The sequence below is a fragment of the Lepisosteus platostomus genome, chromosome 3, assembly GCF_059453375.1.
Source record: "Lepisosteus platostomus isolate fLepPlt1 chromosome 3, fLepPlt1.hap1, whole genome shotgun sequence".
NCBI lineage: Eukaryota > Metazoa > Chordata > Actinopteri > Semionotiformes > Lepisosteidae > Lepisosteus > Lepisosteus platostomus.
In genome coordinates this window covers 77,415,877-77,431,708 of record NC_142613.1, presented here as the reverse complement: position 1 = coordinate 77,431,708, position 15,832 = coordinate 77,415,877, and the positions used below count along the sequence as shown (strand labels likewise).

General features: G+C 38.6%; 1 protein-coding gene across 1 annotated transcript; it reads left to right on the top strand.

Moving 5' to 3' along the window:
• Positions 1-1,201: 1,201 nt before the first annotated feature.
• tmem244 (transmembrane protein 244) lies at positions 1,202-13,885 on the top strand. Its single transcript, XM_088626892.1, has 6 exons — positions 1,202-1,339; positions 2,473-2,558; positions 3,119-3,195; positions 7,877-8,002; positions 9,298-9,342; positions 13,698-13,885. The coding sequence occupies exons 1-6, from the start codon at positions 1,307-1,309 to the stop codon at positions 13,790-13,792; spliced, it is 462 nt and encodes a 153-aa protein (XP_088483018.1). The 5' UTR covers positions 1,202-1,306; the 3' UTR covers positions 13,793-13,885.
• The last annotated feature ends 1,947 nt before the right edge of the window (positions 13,886-15,832 follow it).

Below are 15,832 nucleotides of genomic sequence, written 5' to 3'. Positions count from 1 at the left end.
TCATACTGACTACACCTCTGCACACAGCGAGCGACTTGCCACTGGTTCCTACACCACCTCCTCAAAATGCAGCTTTAGCACCAAATATTTTCCAGCCATTCCTTCAATTTACATAGCATTATTCACTGCTCCTCGAGTAATCCCCCAAATAATTCAAATAACCAGCTGCATATAATAAAATTCCCAGTTAATGCATTTAATCTGAAGCACTGCTCCTCTAAAGTCACAGAGTTTTACATCGACTCTAATGCCAGGAGTCCTTAAGCAAGCCCACTCTCACCTAGATTCAGGATTCTGCTTCAGTGCTGAATGAATGAGAACGTACTGCATTACTAAATATTTACTTGGCGCTTTCCTTTCTGTCTTATGTGTTCCATCCACTAACCATATCCTCATTCATATTCTATTGTTAGTTACCATAATTTAAGAATTCTGCATTGGCATTATGGGGTCTCAGTTGTTATTTTGGGGGTTTCCAGAGTTTCGACCTCATGGATGAACTGTCGTTCTTCTCAGCCAGGCCAGTTTCTGTAATAAATCTGTACATTATAGATACACCTCTTCTCTGTCTTAACTAGGGTTTAACCATACTACTGAATCATTATTTGGATTAGTGAAGGATTTTATTTTCATGATAAGTTTAAAGTCCCTAGTCAACTTTATTGGCTCTGTGTTTTTTGCTGTACATTTAAATTTGTACTGTACCTCAGACTAAAAAACACAAATTTCATTGTCCTTGTAGAAATGTTTACTAAGGCATAACAATGCTAATGTTTTTGATCAACAACACCATCTTTAACAGGCTTGCCTTACCAAAGTTTCCTTTGTGATTTTATAGCACACTTCATGAACCCCGAGCTTCATCACCTCATGACAGAGTTAGACAGTCATCCCAATGAGTTCAATGGCCTATTTGCATTTTAAAGCAATTGGCAATGAATTATCAAGTTACAAAAACTGGCAGAACTTGAAACTAAACCAGCTGTTAATGTTTTAATAAAAGAATGTGAAATGAAGGTCATGAGCATCATACAGTAAAATCTTTTGATATTATTAAGCAGGACGTTTCATTTTGATACAGTACATATTGTCGCATTGTGTTTTTAAATACTGGCAGGTATGAGTGTGGGCAGTGCTTCTGTGCTTTGTTCACCTTGGATTGGCAGATGGCTGTTATCCGTGTAATCCAATAAAGCCTAAAAGAACAGATCCCACTACTGCTGTAATTGCTTACATGAGTTTTACAAAGCATTTCTAGCAATTAACCATATTTTGTGAAGCTATTTTAGTAGAACAGCATGGTTACATGGCAATCAAGATCAAGGTTGCTGACACAAAGGTAAAGTTTTTACATTGGCTTATTTTACAGCGATTCTAGAAAGGTAAGCAAGCAAAGAATAATTGGCCTTGTTTCTCTCCTGTGTTCTAATGCTATTAGTAATTATGGTAAGATGAATACAATTTTTCCATATGCAATGCTCAGAAACTTGAATAATTTCTACACGTGCATACAGCTTTTAAAAAAAGTGAAATATTGTTCTCTAAATTTAAACAAATGCTTTGAATTTTTAATTGGATATGTTACCAACGATAATTACAATTACTATTTTTATATGGGCAGTTAGCAATGTTTGACGCAACAAATGTAATAATCAGCTACAGTACATACTATAATAAAATACTTGATGTCGTTACTGAAACACCTGTATATATGAAATCTTATCATTTAAATTTCTGTTAAAATAATTCACTGAACAAGAAAAGAAAACTGTTTTTTTTGCAAAGAAAGCAAGTCTCTATGAGTTTTTTTTCAGTATTTAAGATTTTATTATTAAGGAAACGGATACACAAAAGACGATGGCTGTTTATGGAATTGTCAGGTTATGCACTATCAGGGGTTTATTGAGTAGCAGAATTTTTCATGTTATGATAACTAAGAAATCGGTTTCAAAAGGAAGCAATGTCCCACTTCATTTATTGAATTATTTGATAAACAATTTATAGTAAAAAAATAAAATACATACTAATTGTGCTTTTTATCATTTTAAAGGTTATCGTTTCCTTAAGTATTGTAATAACTATACAGTATGTGAGGTCAGTGAAATGCAGCTAACCTTACTATGAGCTATGTTGCATACTGTAATAAATGTTTCTGCTCCTCTGTTGGTACAGTAGCCAACAAATGTGTACAAGGCAAAATATGTTCCTAATAAACATGTTCCTACTCAACTTCGGACTAAGAAATTGAGTCTTTGCTACCCTAATCTTTGTTTCTGTTATTGGTTTATGTTTAGTTTAGACCAGAGTTAATGTATTAAAATCTCAATTTAGTGTTAAATGCTACTTGTATATAGAACACAGTATATAAGTTTAATACTATCAACTTGTCATATTAGCCTGTAGATTACATTTTATTACTATACTACATTACTGTAAGTTAAACAAAATTTTATTTTCAAAATATTTTTTCAGATTGTTGTCCTGAATCTGCTGATGTGTTTGATGACATTCTATACAGTATTTTACATTACTGTCAGTCTGTGCATTGGTGTGCTCAGGTAAGGCTGAAAGAAGAAACCACATTCATTTAAAAAACTGTCCTTCTTCCAATAAATGTTCTGCTCTTTTCCCTGACTGCACTGTGATGCACAACAAGGTGTTGCTTCCAGTTAAAGACAACTGTGTATTATGGCTTCCAACATTGTTATTAGATTAAATATAAATTATTTAATTATATATTTTTATATAAAAAATATAAATATTTTTATACACTCAACACAACACACTACAATCTACACACACTCTACACTACACTGTACAAAAAATACAAAATTAAAGGAAACAATAACAGAAAGCATGAACCTCAATTGACAAGGTGCTATTGTGAATACTGAAAAACAAACTGTAACAAAAATATTATAAACTTAAAATTCTTCTTACATGACTTGCTTAATCATCTAAATAATTCTTCTGTTTTTCTGAAGTAAATGAAAAGGTTAATTTGCTTTTTTATTTACTTGAATACTTTTGCTTTTGGATGTAAATTTTCCGAGTAAATTGGTCGCAGCATCTTTTTATTCTTTCTTTATGTGCTTTAACCTCTGTATATTTACTTTAGGGTGGAAGATACTGATAGCCTCTTGGCACCTTTTGATTATAAAACAAAGCCTTCATGGACAAACAAAAAATATTTAGGTAAGTTTCACAAAGCCAAATTTAGTTAAGGCTATACAATATAAACAAGATGCAAATAACATATCTGTTTCAATTCATCTTTTAAAAAGGTAAAAGTGAATATTTGTTATTGAATTCATGAAAAATGTACAGTGCATTTGAATAATTGTACTGCTGTCTGTATAGCATAATTATACATGTACTGTAGCAGGCACATTCGATATTTTTCTTTACATTCTGTTTAGTAAATAAAATAATTTACCAGTGGCTTTGGGATTCGTTAACATCCTATTAAATAAAACTAAATTTCTTTAGCTTTACTTTCAGCAGTTGGTGGGTAAAGTGGCCGAGGTTTAACAAATTTCTTCACCTCCTGATAATGGTACACCCAAGAGACCTGTTTTTTTCATCTTAATTCCACATTGTTTTGGGTAATGAATATAAAATATTGTAACAATATCCCTTTTCAATACTCATAACTCATCAACGAGTGTTGGTTATATTATGATTACAGTATATAACGATATTTCGATTTCTTTGGCATTAAGTGGAATTGAGAGTACATGACATGGGATTCAAGTCCATTGCAGGATTACCTCCGGCACATCTTTCTGTCTCTTGGAATTTTCTCCAAGAATATCCTCAAGTTTGAACTGCCCCCACATGCAATTATACATGATTATAGCACAAGGATTGCAATTTGTGATTACAATTTGAATATTTGAATAAATAATGACATAACAATAAATTGCAGGGATCATCCCAAAGGCACAGGTCTTAGAAGGATCACTCCCTTTTGTTTTACATACAGTGAATTTTAGGTTTTTCCATTATGTTTTATATCATGACATAATACAATTCCTAATCTACCATGATCTTAGTTCAACACACAACAGTTCTTGTGAACAAAAAACATAAGGTTATGCTTCAAACCACCTGGAAACATCCAGCTCAAACTATTTGTCAACTGAAACTCATCAACAACGCAAAGCCTTTTTTTTAATTTCTAAAGAGGAAATGAGGGGCCAGATCAGGGCTGTATGGTGAACGACTCATCTTACCATCTTTATTCAAATACCACACATGTATGAGGAGATACATGTCTTCAGCCAGTTTTCCATAGCGGTTTTCTCACTGTGTAAAGATTCAAGGTGTCACAATAATAATTTGAAATACCAGGTATCCTGTTGTGTGGCAGGTACTTCAAAAGCAGGAAGTTTTCATTTTCTCAAAGATGTACTGTACTAGTATTACTTTCTCCATTGATTGGTGAATATATTTATTGGGGGAAGGTACTGTACTGTATGTAACCTCTTATGCTTCAATAGTTGCTATTTTGTTCCAGTTTGGTATTGGTGATCATACCAGATCCATATTGGAACCATCACTGGTACAAGTCTTTTTAAAAATATTTATGTGCGTCATGTTGACAAATCTCAAATCAAGTATGCTTTTGAGCAGATTCTCTTGGACAGAAGGCAACACAGGTTCCCTTGGACATGTCAAGGACTTCATGAAGGCTTGCAAATCTTATACCTTCTGATACCCCTTATTATATAAACACTAGTAGACATTTTCACTCAGGAATCACTATCATTTTTGTTGCCCACCTTTACTATATTACCTGGCCTAGATTAATACATCTCTTTAGGTGATTTTTTCTTCTTTAGTGAAGTATTTAATTCATGAATGTAATCCTATCTTTTGAACCCAGTATTGTGTCCATTAGTACTTCTTCTAAAGACTGATAAAAGTCTGATTATGGCAGGATACATTAGTAGCGTAGAGACGTTTATTGCAAAGTGCACATGTACATTGGAATTCTTATTCATGTTGATCTTTCGGGACACACACTTTACAGACATAGACACAGTATGACAGACAACACCACACAATGTAGACAGTACATTACAAACATAATAAATGATAACAACTAAAACAATAAATACATTATAGAGAACAATAAATATGTGGTAGAGAAGAAAAACATGGTAGACCCTGCAAAAAGTGCATAATGCAAAGATGCATTGATTTCTGAGGCACTGCAGTTAGCTGTTGAGGATGCGTACTGCAGTAGGGTAGAAGCTGCTCTAGAGGCTAGTGGTCCGTGCTTTAATAGTGTGGTACCACTTGCCAGAGCGCATGGGGAGAACAGTCTGTGACCAGGATGGTTGGGATCCTGAATGATGGATTGGGCTTTATTGCGACAGCAGATGGTGTGAATCTACACCGATTGATGGTAAATCACATCCTATAATCCTCTGTGCTGTTGCCACAGCCCTTTGTAGTGCATCTCTGTCATGAGTGGTAGTACTGCTGTGATACACACAGCACAGTGATGCCACTAGTGAGAACACATTCTATGGTGCTGCGTTAAAAGTTCATGAGATGCTGTTTCCCCATACCTCTTTTTTTTAAGCACCGGAGAAAGTGCAGGTGCTGTTGTGCCTTCTTCAGACTGGCTACAGTGTTGTGAGACCAAACCAAGTCAGTGGAGATCTGCAGTCTGAGGAACCTGAAGCACCTGACAGTTTCTACTGCTGTGGGGCAGGACTCTCTCTGGGTCTCCTGAAGTCCACAAAGAGTTATTTTGTCTTGTTGATAATCAGGGCCAGGTTGTTGTCAAGGCACCATCTTCTAAGATGCTCCTCCTCACTCCTAGTCTGTGGACTCGTCATTGTTGCTGTTCAGCCCAATAATGGTGCAAACTCTGCAAACTTTCGGGGTAGTGTTGTGGCTCTGTGGCTAAGGATCTGCACTTGTGGCTAGAAGGTTGCCAGTTTATATCCTGTGGCCAGCAGAGGAGTCCTACTCTGTTGGGCCCCTGAGCAAGGCCCTTAACCCCAGCTATGTCAGGGGTGCTGTATAAATGGCTGACCCTGCGCTCTGACCACAAGCTTCTCTCTCTGTCTGTGTGTCTCATGGAGAGCAAGCTGCGGTATGCTAAATTACTAATGCAAGACGTTGTATATGGCCAATAAAGTGATCTTATCTTAAACTTAATATTGTTGGTTGCTGTTGTAAGTGGCTGTACAGTCATAGGTGAACAAGGAGTACAGCCTAGGACTGAAACAGCAGCCTTGTGGAGCTCCAGTGTTTAGGATCACTGTAGAGGAGATATTGTTGCCAATTTTCATCACCTGAGGTGTGCCCATCAGGAAATCCAGTATCCAGTTGCAGTTAAATAATAGTTCTGGGATCACCTTGGCGGGAACAATTGTGTTAAAGCCCAATCTGTAATCTATACACGACATCAACATAGGTGTTCCGTCTGTCTAAATCTCCTAGGGCAATATGTAGTGCTAGGGATACTTTTTACACAAAAAACGAGACATAACACGTAAAGAAACAACATAAACGAGAGAGCTACACATGAGACATTGAGATCCCACTAACACTTCCCGTATCCCGCTTCTGAGACTAAGTGAAAAACAATAATTTGTCTTAAAATTCCAGTATACACTGTAATTCACATATAAATGAGACATAATAGGATGTACAGTTAATACTCATTGTTTCATTGGCTATTCCTAGAAATTGAGGATAATTTTCTCCACTTTTGATTAAGAGACATCGATGTATCTTTGAAATATTTTTTCTGTCCTCCACTGGTGTGACTGTCTTGGCGCACCTTGAAGAAGGCTTCAATCCTTAGGAGAGTTCATCAGTGTTGGTGTGTCTCTTCTCCTACTGGATATATAGAATCTTTTGCAAACTGTGTTGATGATAGCACATACTGTACAGTAGGACAGGATCAGCCTCGATTTGCAGGCAGCATAAGAATTTTAAGATGCCAAGAGATCTCTAAACAGTTCCACAAATAGGAACTGTTTCCTAGTCCAATCTTGACCTCCCTAACCAGAATGATGACAGACAAGACACAATGCAGGCAAAAAGGAACAGACAAACAGAAGCACTAACATACTGTAGAATGCAAGGCACAGACACATTTGATAAACGACGGAACTGCAGCCAAATAAATGGTTACAATAAAGTCCTCAATCTTATGCATCTCTCATTCAAATCCATTTTACATAATCCTATACTGTGGGTTAGCATTCCACTCCTCTGCTCCCTGGCTATGTAGACAGTGCTACAATATCTTCATAAACCAATTCTATAGTTTTTCAATGCTATGCATGTTTGATATAATACATATTTTTATTAATATTGTAGTGTGAGTTTTTTGACACATGTTCTGTAAGTTCACCAGTGTATGGAGAACAGAACTTTAACGCCCTTAACTATTTACTGTATATGTGGGGCTGGGACCCGAAGGAGCTACTGGTTAAGCCACCATTTGCCCTCATCACCCATCTGGAACCAACTGCAGCTTCCAGTTCTGGGGTCCGGGTTGTACCAGTCCAGCCCCAGGGTGTTTCCCTCGAAAGCGTTAGGTGGGGTTAGGTGGGGGAGAGAAGGCTGCCGCAATATGTTCCTTCTGAAGCAAAACTACTGTAGTTATTGAGGTCTACAAGAGTTTGTCTGCTTTTCAGTATGAAAATGGTGTCTGTAATTATAATATGTACAGTAAAGGAATCTAGCAGCTTTATTTTAAGCAGAAATGTGGCTGGTTCTTAAAAGACTGAATAACATCGATTAGGATTTGAAATTGTACAGCACTATGCAATGTCAAGTTTATAGCATGATTTGTTGAGAACTTATTTTTTCGGCAGACTGACTTCAGCTCTTTCATTCACAGTGAATGTCATTTCCTTGGAGGTCACCTGCTTGTTGAGCGGCTTTATGTTTGCTTGGATAGTCGAGGAGTGGGTATGGGACTACGCTATCACGGTCATCCTTGTACACGTTGGCCTGACAACTGGAGGTAAGAAAATCCAAGAAATCAACACAAACAAAATATGTATAAATAAATATTATAAATATAAAAATAAATATAATATGTATTTAAAAATAATTATAATTAATATAACTCAATTATTCATCTAATCAGCACAATGGTTAGCATTGCCTCACAGCACTGGGGCTCTGGGTTCAAGTCCCAGCCTGGGGTGCTGTCTGGGAGGCGTTTGTATGCTCTCACCGTGTTCGTGTGGGTTTCCTCCCACAGCCCGAAGACACACCGGTACTGTAGGTGAATTGGCTTCTGCGAAAAATGGCCCTGGTGTGAGTGTACAGTATGTGCCTGTGTGTGCCCAGTAATGGACTGGCATCCTGTCTTGCGCCCGTTGCTTGCTGGGATAGGCTCCGGCTCCCCTGCAACCCTGAATGAGATTAAAAAATCTATGGATATGATTCTTAGGACTTCCCAGCTGCAGAAGCACACGTATTCATATGATTAAAAGCAGTTTGCCATTGTTTAATGAACTTTTAGTTGTTGACGTTATAGTTAAAATTAAATCCAGCTTTTCTACATCATTACGTAATAGATTCATATTGTAGTCCTAGAGCACAAAAATGTGTTTTTCTCATGGACAACTGTAAGTTTAGTTTACAGTTTAGGGACTTCTGAAAAACAAAAATGGACTCATTTCACTGGTAAACATATTTCAAAAGTATTTATGCAAGTTTAAACGGCCATTTAAGACAATAAAGAGCTGATTGAGCTTGTTAAGAGCTGGTTTGGAAAGAAAACCTATAGAAACACCAGACTTCCAGGTCAAGGGCTGCCACTGCAATCACTGCTAATGTCAGCCTTACTCCAAACTGCAAGAAGTATTCAGGCAACATTGCATTTTTAACACGTTATCACCTGTTGCATTGAATTGGAAAGACTGTGTCTTTTCACTATTCTCTTTAAAGGCTGAGTGTATAGCCCGGGTCCAGCAGAGATTTCAACCTGTGGCACTAGTTTCAAAGGCAAGTGAATTGCATAATCTTCAACAGGTTCCTCAGCCTGGGCTGTAACACACTTAAACTCTGTTTGGAACTATTTAATTAGAGATTGCCAAATCCACGAGCACTTTGAGATTTCTCTCTAGTAAATCGGTTCTGCAGTAACACTACCACTAGAATCAAGGACACAGAGGATTCTCACAGTGTGTAAGGATAGTAACAGAGCAGAGGAAATAAGGAAACAGAGTATTTCTGTGAGAAGCAAAAGATACTGTATATGAATGCAAACACCAGTAGAACTGGCTAATGTTATGTTTTTATTTACAGTAATGTCTGATTTCCCATCAGCAGAGCCTTGGTGGATTGCCTTAGGTAACGTAGAACTTTATGCATTGAAACTTTAAGATTTGCAGAACAAACAATACAGTATATCACATCAGAGCCATTTGTGGTTCATCGTGTTAAATTCACCTTCAGAGCTACTGGAATAATGTCAATGAATTACAGTACAAGCTGAATCCTAGAATGATATTCATAAACCAAATGCATGGTAATAAAAACATGCTGCTTTTCATTAGAGGACTTGTGAAATTTCTCCTTATCCATTTTAGAAATAGATTTAAGTTATAAATACATTTTCAAAATACAGAATTACTGTAAAAGTCAATTATAGCAAGTGCAGTGTTTTTTTTTTCTTGAGCTTAATCTTAACCATAGTACTACACACTGTGCAGATATATCCAGTTTTATTTTAATAATTGTGTAATAAAATTCTGAATAAGAGCAGTTTATATTATTATTCAAGGACAGATTTTTTTTTGTGTTTTTTGTTTTTCAGCAAGATAGTTCACGAAGTCACATGAACTAACACTGTGTTCTGACATAACATAAACTACCCTAACAAGCCACAAATCAATTGAATCGCCTCAGTCTGTGTACAATACTAATTGTACACAGGATTTCAGAATAAATCCAGCTATCTCTATAAGGTCCCTCTATTAGTTAGTGAATGTCAAGCTAAGATTCGACCAACTCAAGTTTTCAATAGAAGGTAATCTATACTCAGTGAGCCTCATAATCTTTGGAATAAAACATTCTGCTTAGGGTTTGTTAAATGGCATGGATAACATGGAGCACAGAAGATAATTACTTTTAATGATTGAGCTATATTTTCAGAAAACATTGTGGCGATTCAGCCCCAACCTGGTTGGGCAGAGACAGGGAGCTGAAGGCAGTGCGCTAAGAGGAGCCCCTTATACTGTACATCTAGGGTACAGTGGGGGACAGAAAGCTGCTACAGTACTTAAGTTCTTACAGAACTGTCCCGCACAAGGGTATCAATGTTGGCGTTGCAGAAAAAACAACCATTTTGACAGAGTCTGTCATTCTGCAACTGCTTCTTAACCATGATAGCCTCCACACTCGCCTTCTTCCGCTATACCCACTACAATCCACACAGTGCTCTCAGTGTCCAGAGCACTCAAAACGCGCACTGCTGAGCTGGACAACATGTGCATTCCTCTGCTACTGGACACTGGGGTTGTGGTCTCAATCCTGAACCTCTCGACAGTACAGTGGTGTTTCTCTTACCTGGCCCTCCATGCGCCATCCGCCACCCTGTTTGGCTACCAGTTCTAAGATTGATGTTGTGGGCTCTCTCAATTTACTGGTGTGCTTTGGTCCAAGGCTTCACTGCATCCCACTGGCCCTCCATGATGGAGTCACTGTGGAGCTAGCTCCAGAGACTCCTGAAAGCTGGCATTATTTAACTGGTCAATTCCTCCCATTGAGTATCCCATGTGGTAGTGGCCAGGAAAAAATCAGGGGGCCTGTGAATCTGTGTGGACCAAAGGGTAGTGAACAAATCCATTATAGCGGACAAGTACCCCCTGCTTAAAGTGGAGGAGCTCACCACACAATTCTTTGACTTCATTGTCTTCTCTAAACTCAATCTCCAACAGAGTTACCTTCAGGTTCCTCTCCACCCTGAGAGCCGGAACCTCACAGATTTCATCACGCACGTCTTTCACTACACAAGGGTACCTTTCGGAATGACTTCTGCCCCTTGTCCACTATCCTTTCAGGAATACCAAGTCATCTACCTAGCTAGATGACATTGTGGTCCATGGCTCAACTGCTGTTAGATGAACACTTCTGCAAAGTGTTTGAGGTGCAGAGTCTACCCTCAATAGTGAGAAATGTGCCTTCAGCACCAATGCTCATTGAGTTCGTAGGTCTCTGTTTAACAGCATCTGCCCTCACCCCACTGTACTCTACATCAAGGCCATTCTGAACATCCCAACATCTACACAATGGAAAACAATGGCTCACGTTGCTTCCTTCCTGGCAATGACTGCTTATTACCTGAAGTTTCTACCACACTACTCAGCCACTGCAAATCTGCTGTAGAAGGATGCACCCTGGGCCTGGACGCCTGGCTGCCCCAAAGCTGTCATGAAGGCCCATCTTACCTACCCAATCGTCCTGGTGCAATTTAATCTCCCTAGACCCACCCTCATCACATGACGCCTCCAGCAAAGCTCTGGTAACGAGGCTGTCCCAGCTTCACAATGGTGTGGAGCAGCTAATCACTTTTGCCTCCCAGGCCCTCAGCATTACAAAACAGAAGTACTCAGTGGGTGAGCAAGAGACCATTGGGCTGCATCGGAGTATGAGAAAGGTGGCATATGTACTTGTACAGCGGTGCATTCATGTTGCGGACAGACCACTTAGAGCACTGCTCTCCACATCATCCATGAGCCACTGGCCACTAAATCACCACCCCTGGTTCACAGGGATCACCAGTACAATTTTTCCCTGCAGTTCACTCCTGGATGCCACAATGTAGTGGCAGAAGTGCAATCCCTCTCATTCCCAACATGACTGGCAACTCTGACCCAGACACCCTTGAGCCTAACCTCATCCAAATGCTCCATATCCCACTCCAAGTCGTAGTCTCTCTCCAGGAGCTTCATCAGCTCTCAGACCAGGACCCATTGCTTTCCTAGGTTCTCATCTTCATTTGCTTGGGAGGGCCCCTCAAAGTCCCTGCTGAGCTAAGCCCCTTCCATTGTGTTAAAGATGAGCTCTCCGGGAATGAATTCCTGTGTTGCTCAGGGGAATGTAGCTGTTATTCCTGCCTGCCTTCAGGTGCGAATGTTAAAGTTGGCACACGACGGCCATTTGGGAATAGCGAATTTCAAACAATGGTGCCGGGATCTGGTGTGGTGGCCAGAAATTAACAGAGACATCGAATCACTCATCAGGAACTGTGCAATCTGCCTCCTAAGTGGAAAAACAGGAGGCTATACTACCTCTCCAGCCCCTAAGCGGGCAGACCAAGCCCTGGGATAATCTCCAGCTGGACATCTGTGGGGAGCTAAACAGTGTCCCACTCCATCAGTGTTTCCTCATAGTGTTTTATGATTTACACTCCTAATGGCCTGAAGCGGCCTCCAATAGATCCGTTACCACTCAGGTGGTCACTGACTTCCTGGATTCCCTCTCTGCCTGCTGGGGAACCACCATCGAACCACCATCACCACCGACAGTGGGCCGCAGTTTGTTTCTGCTGAGTTTCAGTCCTCTTTGGCTTCTCAACCACTCTCCTCCTCGCCCTGCCCCACTACAGGGCCACACAGCATGCCATGCCTGGCAGCTCACCAGCCGCCCTAATTCTAGGACATGAACTACATCTTCTGCCACGCACTCCCTCAGCATAGTGGCAGAAAGCCAGCAATGGATGAAGACACATTATGATAGATCACACAGGGTAAAACTACTTTGCATGCTATCTTGGAGAGCACAAGCTCTAGTTATTTTAGTGTTCCGCCATGCAGGTCACAGAGCAACTGGGCCCAGCTACCCTCAGCCTCTCTGACAGGTCACGATGGCACTCCGGTCACCTCCACGAGGTGGCAGCACCTACTGTACATGACCTGCCACTGAAGCCGATTCCATTTCTGCTGGATGATGCGGCTTCAGTGCCCATGGGTCCTCCTCTCTGGTCAGCTAGAGTCTGGTCTCCACTAGACTGGAAGAGTTGTGTTTTTCAGTTTTCTGGAGGGGAGTTGTATGTCACTATACAGTCTTAGTTCATGTGACACTCTTGTGCTATTGTGTATATACAGTACCACGTTACTGTACTCAGGGAGTCTTGACAGCCCATTTCTCTCCCATGGCAGTTCTGTAAAATGCACAATAAATGACAGACGTGTTCCAAAATTATTATTATTATTAAATGTTTTGTGTACCTCAGATAGTATGAAACCTCTGGTTCACGTACTGTACATGGTACAGAATGGATAGTTGTTTTAAACAACTTAACTTGTTGTTTAACTTTTCAAATCTTGCCAAAAAAGATAAGGTCGACATAAAACATGAAAAGAAATGGCCAATGATGAAGTATGAGTGACCAATACTACTTAAACAAGAACTTTGGTGGATCGTTAACTCCAAATCGGATCAATTTGTCAGAAGAGACAAGTACAACAAAACATTACTGAAGCTGCTGGAAGGAGGAGGAGCAATAAGCAGAGTCACTGTGGATTTATACTTTGCCTAAAAGGAGAATGGTGTTATCATCCCTCACAGTGACTGTCGATTGACCAGAACTGAAAAAAAAACTTTTCCAAATGAGACACCCATTATTTAACAATGTTCACATGCACTGTATGTATTTTAAATGTGTTTTGCTAATTTTCTTTTTTGTATTTTCCATTTTTTAGGTGCTGGCTTGTTAGTAATGATTTTTGGAGGACAGCTTCTTGCATACAAGCTTTACAAGAACAATTTCATTTATCCTGATCTTGAAAATTTCTAGCAATGTTTTTATTTTTTTATATTATTTGTTGTTATTTATTGTTTTGGATGTGTAATTAATAAAAAGTATGATGCCCATGGCATGACACAGGGACTTGGTATCTGCATGTATTTTTGTTCTGCATGTATTGAATGTTTTTTTTATGTTGTTAAAAAATATGCAGAACATCTAAGTTTTCCATCTTCCTTACATCTAAAGTCTAATGTTCTAATCACAAAATGGGAGGATAACAAAAATAGTATTCATGAACACATACCAAGGCCCAAGCAAACCCACCAGCTGACAGGGATCTTTTGATTTGTCTCCTAGAAGGACTTTTCACAGTGTCGATGAATTTTCATTGCTGGTGACGAGGTGATGAGGTGCTTTATTTAATTGACTTTTAACTTACAGTAAATTAAAAAACAGTGCAACAAAAGCATACCAAAAGTTAGAGATGTTGTTCCCAAAACACTGAAAATGTGGAATATTATTTGCTTGATATCTAGCAACTTTAAAACATTTAACTATATTTCTAAAACTGTTGCTATTATTCTCTGACAACAGCTACTAAACCTGTTATTTTCTTTCTTAGCACTATAACACTACCGGACATGATACTGTATATTTAGATCTCCATAAATATTTTGATAAGATTGCTCAGAAAAGATTAATTCTCAAATTAAATGCCAAAATAATCTACATTTATGTATATTATAAAATGGATGGATTAAGAACTGATTATAGCATAGAGAACATTATTTTAAGAGGCATATCCTCCAATCAGGTAGTTTCACAGGCCTGTGTTTCAGGCCTGTTGTTCTTTATTGATCTTCTGCAAGGATTTACATTCTTGCACAAACAGAAAACTAGTCTATGTTGCCGATTATGCAAACATACAGTAAGGGGATTGATAAACATACTGTAGTAAACGGCAAGGGAATTAATGAAAACTCACTGAAAACCATGGACTGGGCAGACACTTTTCAAATTAAATTTAGGTCCAAAGTAATCCAGACAAGAAGAAGTAATGTGGATTGTACAACTCACTTGGGTGATTCTAAGATGCTAGAAGCTACACATGTAAAAGATGTAGATTAGTGTACTGTGTGTCCCCACAGTGTGGGTAAGCCATATAAAAAGAAAACAGAATTCTTGGATGTACAGTATAGCAGGGTACTGTATTTAAGAACATGGAAGGTACTGTAAGATCAAGATTCATAACACACTATGACCTTATTTAGAATGTATTTTTTCAGTTTCGGTCAATATCTACCACATAACCAATATTATAGCATAAAGAGTTAAAAGAGGAGCAACAAGAAAAATGACTGGTCTCAGGGGAATGTCATACAGTATATAGACAGCTAATGAGCTGTTAAATGTTCAGCTCATTATGTGGCGACTGAGAGGAGATTTGATCCAAACACGTAAAATCCTGAGGGGTAGAGATAAGGTCAGCTCCTGGGGCTGTTTGGTCTCGGTACTGAAACAAGGACACGTGGTAGCAATTGTAAACTGAAGAGGGAATTCATTAAAGATGGACGATAGGAAATGTTTCCTTGCATAAAACCCCATGTGTATAATGAACAGCCCTTCAAAGCCTTGTAACTGACATCCATTCTCTCCTTCAAGAGACACCACCACTTCTTATGTTCTTATGACACTACATTAACCCAATTAACCCAACCCAATTAATAATATTAATTAGGGGTTAAAATATTTCTCTTACTAGTACAATAGTTTTGCCTCTAGCCTAAATTGTTAATGAAAACATTACTAGGTCACATAGATGGAAAGGGCCATTTTACTGATGGTTTGCAAAATCCAATAAAGGACAGACTTTTTGGAAATGTTTTTTTTTTAATATGTAAAGACACAATTGCATAAACATGCATAAACACATCAATAAGAAGTTGATTCTTGTCACGTCTCATAAACTTTGAGAATGTTTGAATTAGGTTTATTACATACAGTATAATATTTATACAAATACAGAAATATATTATACTGTATTCACAAAATGTCTTGATTTGCAAACAAAAGTGTTAAGAAAATTCC